Below are 11097 nucleotides of genomic sequence, written 5' to 3' on the forward strand. Positions count from 1 at the left end.
TAGATCAGACTAAATGGATCATATTGACTCGTATAAATACCTACAAATTAATACTTGCACTTTCCAACCAAAGTATACTTGCACCTTCCAACCAAAAAGAAACACATGTTTTAATATAAGACTAGTGCTATTCAGTATCCTAAAAATACTTGATTAAAAAGGAAAAAAATGAGAAATTTTCATTTAAGAGTATCATTAATATATTCTTACAGTAATTTTTAATGCATTTTCAACGTAAGTTTTAGTTAAAAAAATTATCCTTAATTTAGGGATAATGCTCCTTTTATTGTTTTTTTTATTTGATCTAAGGGGTGGAAGTTGGAGCGGTGATATTTTAGATATGTAATTAAGAATCAAACTCTGCTGCCTGTGAGTGCATGACCATGGCTTATATGGATTTAGAAGGGACATGTTTTATTTTACCCCTGCATTTTTTATTTATCGTTTTTTTTATTTATTTATGAGGGGTACAAAGATTGAAGAACTACAAAATACTCTTCTTCTTTTTTTAAATGAAGCCATAATATGGCCCAATCAGCAATATCATAAAGCCCCGGAAAAAAGACGAAAAGAACCAGTTTCAACTGGGATTGTCTTTATATTTTTGTCATTCGGCCTTCTTTGATTTTGGTTTCTGGGCCAAGTTTTTTCGTCGAATGTTTTCCTTTAAAAAATTTGTCCAGCTGCTCCGGCATAAGAAAAAAGTAACTAAAAATGTGTTAATTCACCGCAAAAATAAAAAGGTAACAACAAATACATTTGTAATTAATATTTTTTATAACTAAAAATGTGTTAATTCAACAAGTTTTTCCACACCAGATCGAGAGTATAAAGAAGTATAAAAATGAGTGGTATATATCAAATGAATATTTTCCTCGTAAGATCCACCAAAAACCAAACTCAAGGGAAAGATAGAAAAAAGAGTAAATAAAAAAAATTAAAAAACTCCATCTATCAACTTATTACATTTTTACTTCTTTTCATTTTTTTTCTTTTTCAACGCACTTATAAGATTAAAATTTCTCATATATCCAAAATAATGATCAGTTAGGATTTTTCAATCTCCTGATTTTTTTTACAATCACCATACTAAGGTTTAACATTAAAATGATTGTGATAGTTAACGAACATGATAAGTGTTTGTATAATTTGATAGATAATCTCTTATGAATCGATTTTTAAAGGAATTTTTTGGATATCTGATCAAACTTTTACGTTGCTGGTAATATTTAGAATATTTAACTCTATGCTGAGATCTTGAAGTATCTCTGAGTGTTTTAATTCTTTTAATTAATTATAAAATTAATATTTAGTTTGAGATTTATTTGACATATTTAAATTTCTTTCATCCATTATTAATGATATTTTTTTCGTAAAGAATTAAACCCAGATTCTCTTTATAAATGAAACGTGTGTCTTGCCATACCAAAAGTTTTGTTATATTATTATTTTTCGGTTAAATTAATTAAATCAAGCTATTATTTTTGTTTTCATCCTTAAGCATTTTTCACCGCCTAAACAAGGGAAGGAGTTTGCAACGGGTCATTGCGGACACTGAATATTCAAACATTACACCTTTTAAAGTTACAAATTAATTACATTTGTTTAAAAAAAAAAAGTTACAACTTACAACTATTGATTAAATGGTAACTAGCAAAAATCATTTCACTACCTCGGGAGAGTTGCATGGCTGCACCGCCGGATGAAAGCAACGTAATTTTATTCTTACATATTAAGTTATAATATTTAATTGTATTACTTTGCTATATTTTCATTGTTTTGTATTGTTTATAAAAGGCCACGACCGTAACAGTTTGCTGTGTGAATTTAAGTGAATGAAATTAAGCAATTGAGGTTCAAGTCCTTCCTCCAAGTGTCTGCGTGAATGTGTCAAATTCTTCCTTCTCTCTCGTTATTTTTTTCTTCCGCTGCGTGCCTTTCGAGAGAGATACATAATTAAAAAATAAAAGCAACCCGAAGATTTCAATACATAAATATTGCCACTCTTCAAAATATAAAACGATAAATTATGACAGTTAGCGGAACATTTTTTTCTACACCAAACAAAGTTTAAACTTAAAGCCAGGCGCCAAGGAGATCAAAAGATAAAATATGAAAAGAATCATTTATAAATAAATCCTATTCACAATCCATCATCATATATATGCATGAGATATACAGATTCATAATTTCTTATACCAAGCCCTTTTTCTTGTGATTCAGTGTCATTATGGCAATGTCAGTGATAAGAACAAAACGAGGCCTAGTTAAGCCAGCAGAGGAGATTCCCTTGACCACAGTACTAGACCTATCAGCCATCGATAGATTACCCGTTTTAAGATGCAATGCGAGAACCTTGCACGTATTCAAACACGGCCCTGAAGCAACAAGGGTCATAAGAGAGGCCTTGTCCAAAGCACTGGTTCCATATTACCCTCTTGCCGGAAGACTCAAAGAATCCAAACCAGTTGAGGCATCTTCTGATTGCACCCTTCGCTCTGTCAATTTCTTTGATGATGTTCACTCTATTCCATATGATCATCTTCTTCCTGATGCTATTCCCGAGAGCCAATGCATCCACCCCCTCGTGCAAATTCAGGTATCATGTTACAAATTTCATGAACATAAATAGCTGAAGTTTAAAAATTTTCCATTCCATAAACATAGTGCTTACAAGCATAACCGACCAATCAAATGTTTAAAAATAATCATACTTAACTATTTTAATACATTTTTTTCATTAGTAATTTAGTACTATATATTGTAGCCCCATTAGAAAAAATGATAAAATATAAAATAATTGAATATGAAGAAACATTGATGTAAACCCTGATTGAGAAAAAAATAATTACATTGAAAGAAAACCAATAAACACAATGAAAAGAGTAGATCATATAGTTTCTAATCCTCCTCTAACTAATAGGGAATAAGGGAGACCAAGAAGGAGCATGAGAGAAGTTGTTAAGAGAATTGTTAATGCAATTAGTATTGTTATCATCGAGTGTACATGTGAGTCAATTAAATATGGAATATTGATTTTCCTCTCAGGTGACAGAATTTGGTTGCGGGGGTTCTGTGATAGGCCTCATATTCTGCCACTGCATCTGCGATGGTCTTGGTGCCGCAGAGTTTCTAAATCCAATGGGGGAACAATCAAGGGGTCTGAGAGTCTTGGGTAATCAGCACTCTTTGAAACAAAATTATTTATATCCATAAAAGACATAAAAGACTATGAGAATAGAATAAAGATTACATAAAAAAAATAACAACTAACCCAGTGACTTGATACATCTTGTCTATGTCTAAAAAATCATCTAAAAAAGTATTTCATCATCATCAAAATAATTATAAAATTATAACAAGAATACCTTACTCAATAATTACAAAAAATGATAACATTTTTATAAAGATATTTTTTTCGAATAAAATACCTTTGTTTTACAATTTTTCTTTTCTCATACTCTCTCTTTATATGTGTCTTTTTCACTAATTATCTTCTTTATTTACAATAAAAATTATCATCAACAATAATAAATAACTTTTCTTGAAAGTTGAAACAAAAATAATATTCATTCAAATAAATTTTATTTAATAAAATATAATCTTTTACTTTTTATTTAACCTTAATGATAAAAATTCAATTTTTATTATATATTAAATATATCTTATCTTTTTATTTGAAACTCTACCTTAAGAAACCTAGCATTGAGCCAGTGTGACACAGAGACTTGTTTCCATCTCCTCAAACAATCACACCCCAAGAAACTGCATTATTGTCACCTCAAATGCCAAACTATAAACTAGAGCGTGCTAAAATAGACATGCCCATGGATCAAATCAACCGTGTGAAGCAAGAATTTGAATAAGCAACATTGGATTCATTTGCTCAGCCTTTGAGATTCTAGCCGCAACATGTTGGACAAGCCGAACAAAGGCCATTGATCAATTCGAGCCCAATACTGAATTGAAGTTAGTTTTCTTTGCAAGTCGTGATCTCTTGAACCCTCCTCTGCCGAATTGTTTCTTCCCAGTTGTGACACCCTCTACCCCTCACATATATATTAATAAAGGAATAAAAATTCAAATATTAATTAAAAGTATTTTTAAAACATTTTTAAATACAAGCTTTTCAAATGGATAAAAGGCTCACATTCACTTCCTTCTACATCATATTCAAACTTGTCCAAATAAATAATAAAGTCATCTCGACTCAAAGAAAATCATATAAGTCTCATACAATTAATATAGAACCTATATCCTAATGTCACATCCTATCAGAGCGTGGTGTTCCCGTGTCCTCTAGCATGAGGTTCTTCATAGTCATCCACCTATTCATCTGCTTCCCCGAACACAAAGTTCAAGATCATCACAGGATCCAAACACAAACAGCAAACCGGGAGTGAGTTATCACATTGCTAACTACTAGAGAGAAACAACACAACATATAGTAGCCAAATACAATTTACTTAGCATATCTCACATTATTTTATCACTTTGTCATTCATCAATCACACCTTTCAATCATCAATCATTATACACAGGAATCACACACTCCAATCAAGACATAATAACACATCAATTTCATAATAAACAATTAGCAAGCGTATGTGACAGTTATGCTAAGACTCAAGCCTATATGCAATGTGGTACCATGTCAGTGAAAAACCACCCTGGGGCGCTTAAGAGTACATAACAAGACACACCACACAATGGATTTGTGAGGTCACTCTCACTAAGTAAGATCATAGGGAGACCAGTCAGGGTCACGATGTTTTGCGAGAATGCTCCAACCATATGAGATCAGCATAGGCTTAAAGGAGCACTCAAACCCGGTGACCCCCAAGGCCTACACTCCGAAGAGTCTGTCAGGGCTTCTCCCTCCTGATTCAGGTCCAACCCCTAAAATAAATTTTTTTTTTTGCATGCAGACACTGCTCATGAATTATACAATACTCACGACCTTACACTCGTGTCTTAAACACGTTCAACACAATTGCGCTACGATTTAACACTGGTTCCTAAATAGGAAACCTACATTTTCTCTTTAACACTGCGCATCAACGCTTTTCTCAAGATAACACTGGTCGGGTTATTGTACAATTCATAGCTTACAACACAAGTAATTTCACATCAAGTGTTAACTACACACTTATCCACAACTAAAACTCATTCACAATTTCACTTCTCATAGTGTGACAATCCACCATCACATGTTTACACGTATCTCCCAAATTAGCACATGTTCAACTTTACACTTATACTCAATCTCAATAACAATATTATAATCTCAAAGCAACATGTTATTCTACAATTCATCACATACTCACAATTTGAATCATCATTTCATATCCTCAATATCACAATTTATATAAAAGACCATCACAACATGAGGACTAAAACCCCTCAAATAATATTACACAATTATATCAAAATCATAGGTCGAAACATACAAATATCAAGAGCACAATTTATCAAGAAATCTTCATTAGGACATCAATATTTTAGTTATAATCATAAAGGAAAAATTGTAATTTAACAAACATCCCAAAATAAAACCCCAATTTAATCCTCTAAGGATCCCTACACATGTTTTCACTAATCCCCAATTGTGAATAACCCATCCCTTACCTCTAAGCGGGCTCACGTGCCTTCAGCCAGCGATAGCAACATCTCTAGCGGTTCCCAGAAATTCTTTCAATTATTCATCTGACTGCTCCGATAGAATTCCCAAACGTCAGAGAGACGGAGAAGAGATTGAAACCTCCACTTGTATTGTCTTCATACGATTCCTTTTTCTCCCTCCACGAATACTATCTCGCAAATCCCAACGGTAGAAGCGTGCGGAATTGAATTTCGAACAACATATCCAAATTTCACAATAATCCAACGGTTAACGAAACCGGGATCGTAGTTTTACCAAGACAGCTCTGGGTTTCTGCGGGAAAGAAAAAGGTTACAATGCGAAGGGTGTTTCTCTCAGTTCAGACATGATATCAAAATTCCCAACGGTGAGAATGCTCGGAGTTGTGTTGCGAAAATGATACTCAAATTTCACGACGATCCAACGGTGAACAGGTTCGAGATCGTCATTTTTCTAAAACTGGTTTGGTGGGCTGCGAAAAAAGAAAGCGTTTTGAGAGGAGAATAGGAAAAACGAAAATGAGGCCAAAAAAAGACAGCTGACTTAACATAACTATTTATACCTAGGGTACTCAGCCTATTATTTACTCTATATTTATTTATTTATTTTTTACTAAAAAACTTTTTAAATTTATTTACGAAAAATTTGGATGTTACACCAGTGACAATCACAGCTTCGTGTGAGTCACTTAGAAATGCAACAATTGTTGGCGTGGTGAAGCTCATACAAGAAGCAAGCATTTGAAAAACAGGATATGATCCAGCATCATACCAGTGGCCTTCCGAATAAAGGGCTTCGTTTGATGACGTGGCGCGTGGAGGAGGCACATCGCCTTCCTTTCCTTCATCACAACCAGGAACTGATCATGTAATAAGCGGAAGAATGAAAGATTCTACTTTGCCCTCTTTTATGAACAACCTCAAATTGCTGTTTCCTGTTGCTTTTAATCTGTCATCTTATCATTTGAAATAAATTCTAAATTCTGCCAAGTTTGCTGGAATTTGGAAATTCTATCTATGCATTGCATTTGCTTTCACATTTAGCTTATGGGAATGGGAAGTGTTAGTAAAATACACTGTGATATTAAAGATTATAGGCTTAAATTATTTCAGATTTTTTTTTGGTAAATGATTAATTTTTATTTTGGCTTTTTAATAATAAAAAATTATTATATTAAATCTATAATATATTAAATTTTGTTTTGAATGTTTATTGTCTCATTTGATGTTCAACAAATTATAGGAATCAATCATATCATATAGGAATCACCAAGTCACTTTAGTAGAAAACTAATTAGATTTCATATCATATAGGAATCACCAAGTCACTTTAGTAGAAAACTAATTAGATTATATCTTTATATTATTTTTCAAATGCATTTAGGATATACTAGCGTTAGCTAAGCTTTACTCAATTGAATTTCATGTTGGGGGCCGAAAGGTAGATTTTTCCTTATATTGAAACCCGAACGAAGTACATTTTTTTTTTCCGTGTATGAATAGCCTAAAACAAAAATTAAAATATATTAAGTGTAGGGATTTTTTTTTTTAATATATAGGAATCAAAAACAGTCTTAAGAACTTTATAATAATTCGAACACTCCTGTTCAATCAAATTGAACTGATCCCTTGACATTAAATTTTTTAATTTAACCTCACCAACTGAATAAAATTTAATACTATTATTTTTAGTCAGTAAATTATATATTTATACTATTATAATTTTGACAAATGATAAAAACTGATTTATAAACATTTCATTCTCTTGTAGAAATCAAAATATAAGATTTTTTTTTGTACAAGGAATAAAACAATAAATTATGTAAGGAATAAATTATCAATTAACTTTAATTATATTTTTTTGTTTTATTGAATAAATGATGAATATAATGATATAATAAGACTCATATTTACACAATAAAATATATATTTAAAAAGTGGGACAAAAAGTTCACGTAATTTATATTTATTAAATAGTAGTAATTTTTTTAATAAATTTATCATAAAGTAATTGCACAGTGGAACATAATATTCCAATATTCGGGGACAAACCTTTTGTGATATGCATAGTTCATCAAAAAGCTCCTTTTTTGGCTCAAAAGAAAGAGCAATAACGAAATAATCAAGTGTCTTTCAGAAAAAGAAAAAAGCGAAATAATCAAGTGAATGAGATGTCGCTTTTCTGTAACATCGAATTGAAGGAGATTAAAAATAAAAATGTTATTTTACATGTTTTACGTGGGTAATGTTTAATGTTTATTTCCAGTTTAATGTGTTTATGGTCATTGTTATTTAGTCAACTTTATATAATTATCCAAGTTGGTAACTTGAATGTGATTGAATATGAAGTCCATGATTTAAATGTGATTGAAAATAATTGAATATCTTAAAAAAAATAGATAATCTTATAATCTACATAATAGTTATTGTATTTTGAGTCAATCATGAAAGTGAAACAATAGGCACTGTGCTATTTTCGTTATCTCTCTATCATTTTTTCATCTAACCTTGGCAATAATTGGAGTAGAACCCAGCTGGGGAGGCGCAAACGAATGTGAATTTTACGATCCACGTCTTTTTGTTAGTATGTCCTCTTCCAACAAAATTACTTCCAATGAAAAGTAATGGTCTCTCCAATCTTCACACATTGAAAGAATGAATTTATGAGTATGTACACATGATTTACGTGCTTTTTGGAGGGTAAACTGATTCACGTGGTTTCAAATTATTGAATACCATTGTTGAGAATGAAATTTAAATTGAAAAAAAAAATGAAAGAACATAATGTTTTAAATTGTTATTTCTAAAAGTCAATTGATCTTTTCTCTCTTTTAAATTTCTCTTCAATTAAACAAAAAGAAGATTGTTATCCGTAATTTTTCTCTTTTATATTGTTCAATCTTTTATAGGATCCACTTGGAATGATCGTAAGCTTTTAATCTTTGGTTTTCAAACTTAAATTTGGAAACAAAATTTGTTTGAAAAATATATATATTGAAATGATTTTTAAATCTTTAATTCATTTTTAGAAGAGATTAAAGACTATGCATTAAAAATGTAATAAATTTTATACCGCCATTCAATCATAACTTATGGTATATGATAAATTCGTTGATTTTTAAAATAATTATCTTAAATTAATTCAAATGATGATTTGTGATTGAATGATGATATAAAATTATTTTATATCATTAATGCATAAATATAAATCTCTTTATAGAAACAAAAAAAAAAATTCCTACTTTAGTTTTATGTTTTTAGAAGTTATCTTGTGCATTTCCACATTTTCTCCCACATATTTCCACTTCTTAAATATAAAAAAGAAAACCTTTAAATTAGTCCTTAAATTTTACCAAATACATCAATTTTGGGGTAAAGTGCTGAATTAATATTTAATATTTTATAAATTACTTAAATAATTTTTATTTTAGACAACACTTACGAGAGAGAACAATAATTCAAGAACAAAATTTGAGGTTTATTCAAAATAAGTATTGCATTTACCTTGAATTTCGCCATATATACTTTCTTCTTCTTTTTAACTTTACATCTAACCAATACTGGTAGTATAATTTTTTTACACTATTATATAATAACTAATTTTCATATATTTAATAATTATTAATGTTTTTTCAGAACCCATTTGTATGTAAATTTTCTTAACAAATACTCTTCATATAAAATTTGTTTATCATAAAAAAAGAAGAAATATTATATTGATATAGAAAAAAACATGAAACATTTATTATTAGTAGTAGTATTTGGTAAAAGACAACAATTTTAAATGTCACGATATCTTTTATTTCTTGATGAAGGAGAAATTATGATTGGTCAAACTTGAAGTTAAAGATCATAAAATTCACGGATTGGATTAAATGTTTTATTCTTTTTTTCTTCGGCAGCACAAATGAATTGATACTAGAATAGCATAGCAATTAATTTCATCAGGAAGAGATATATATCCACGAATGAAAACTTTATTTTTATCAAGACCGCCAACTCAAGTGACGACGTTAATTATTTGTTATTATTAACTTTTTAATGTTAACTATTCCCTCACCGTCTTAGACTTCACTTCTAACAAAACAATATTTTGAAGAAGAAAAATGTAAAAAGGTTATAGAGAGTTAGGTCATTTTGAAACTGAACTGATTTTCTCTAATTTGAAAAGAAAATTTCATGACATTTGAGTATGTACGCAACTGAATAGAAAAGAATAATACAAATTAATTTAATAACTTTCTCAATATTTTTCTAAAATCGAACAAAAGTATATAAAAAGACAAACAAACTATCCTGAAAATTAGCAGCGTCCATGGAAAGTAGATGCTTGCACAACAAGCCATGACTATGAGCACAGTGATATCATATTCATATACTTTGTGCATATTTTTGTATCAATATAATTTCTTGTGTGCATGTATTTTATATGGGCTAGCTTCTAATCAGTATATACCCACGGTATAATACAGAACTGCAGGAACAATAGCATAGTTATTTACTTTCAGCATTTCATATTAGGGGTACCATTTTCAATCTTTTTCAATGAGAAAAGACAATTATCTTTTTTATATTTGTCTATTGTTTCCATTTTGCATTCTCCTAGGTTGACTGAATGAATAAATATCTCTCAACCACTTTTTTCTGGCTTCTAGTACACACAGGTTTGTTGTTGCTCATGTTAACAATCGTGTTGATGTCATGACATGCAATGTTGCTGGTATTTAAATTCTGTCACTAACAGATTATCTTTTTTCAAGTCTCTAACCTTTCAGGGTATCATTTTCTTCCTTCGGAATTAAGATTAATTACAGTTTAATTTTCATATATACTGATATTCTATATCATCAATTAATTAAAAATAATCTTACATATAATTTTTTGGTAATTATTTCAATAACCAATTATTATACATATATAACAGTTTATTAATATTAGATAATGGTATAAAAAAAATATACAGTGAGTGTATTCTATTTAAATTATTCTCCTTGTTATTATTTTAAGAATGATATTTATTACTGAGGTTTGATATGAAATGAAGAGAATGGCTCAACTAACTATCATTAAACAATGCTTAACCTGAGTTTTATCCGGTGATAACTGATAAGTCGTTTCTTTTTCTTTTGTATTCCTTTGTTTTCTTTATTGCATGTGGTGGTTGGTCAGAAAATGATATTCTTTTCTTTGCCTGGATTATTCAATCTAGCGCATGTTCCTGTTTCTACGAAAAATCAGTACGTACCTTCAACGAGTAATGTAGTTGACTAGAGTTTAATATGATATTATGAACACACCACGTTTTTTTCTTTAAAAAAATTGACGTGTTTTAATATTCTATGGGATAAGCCCATTGCAATTTTTCACAGTGATGGTCGTGAACGAATCATCTATAGCTTCAGGGCACTTTCGGAAAACACTCGTTGCAATTTTTCTATTTGCTTTTAGTTGCTCTAC

At 30.2% G+C, this 11097-nt stretch overlaps 1 protein-coding gene across 1 annotated transcript; it reads left to right on the forward strand.

The window, feature by feature from the left end:
* The first annotated feature begins 2230 nt into the window (after positions 1–2230).
* LOC100802022 (acyl transferase 4) lies at positions 2231–6649 on the forward strand. Its single transcript, XM_014774264.3, is given in 8 exon segments — positions 2231–2599; positions 3049–3168; positions 3696–3872; positions 3875–3921; positions 4000–4030; positions 4279–4294; positions 6303–6417; positions 6419–6649. Coding segments are annotated over 8 exon segments (969 nt in total). The 3' UTR covers positions 6513–6649.
* Positions 6650–11097: the final 4448 nt, after the last annotated feature.

This window comes from Glycine max, chromosome 3, assembly GCF_000004515.6.
Source record: "Glycine max cultivar Williams 82 chromosome 3, Glycine_max_v4.0, whole genome shotgun sequence".
In the NCBI taxonomy this organism is placed as follows: domain Eukaryota; kingdom Viridiplantae; phylum Streptophyta; class Magnoliopsida; order Fabales; family Fabaceae; genus Glycine; species Glycine max.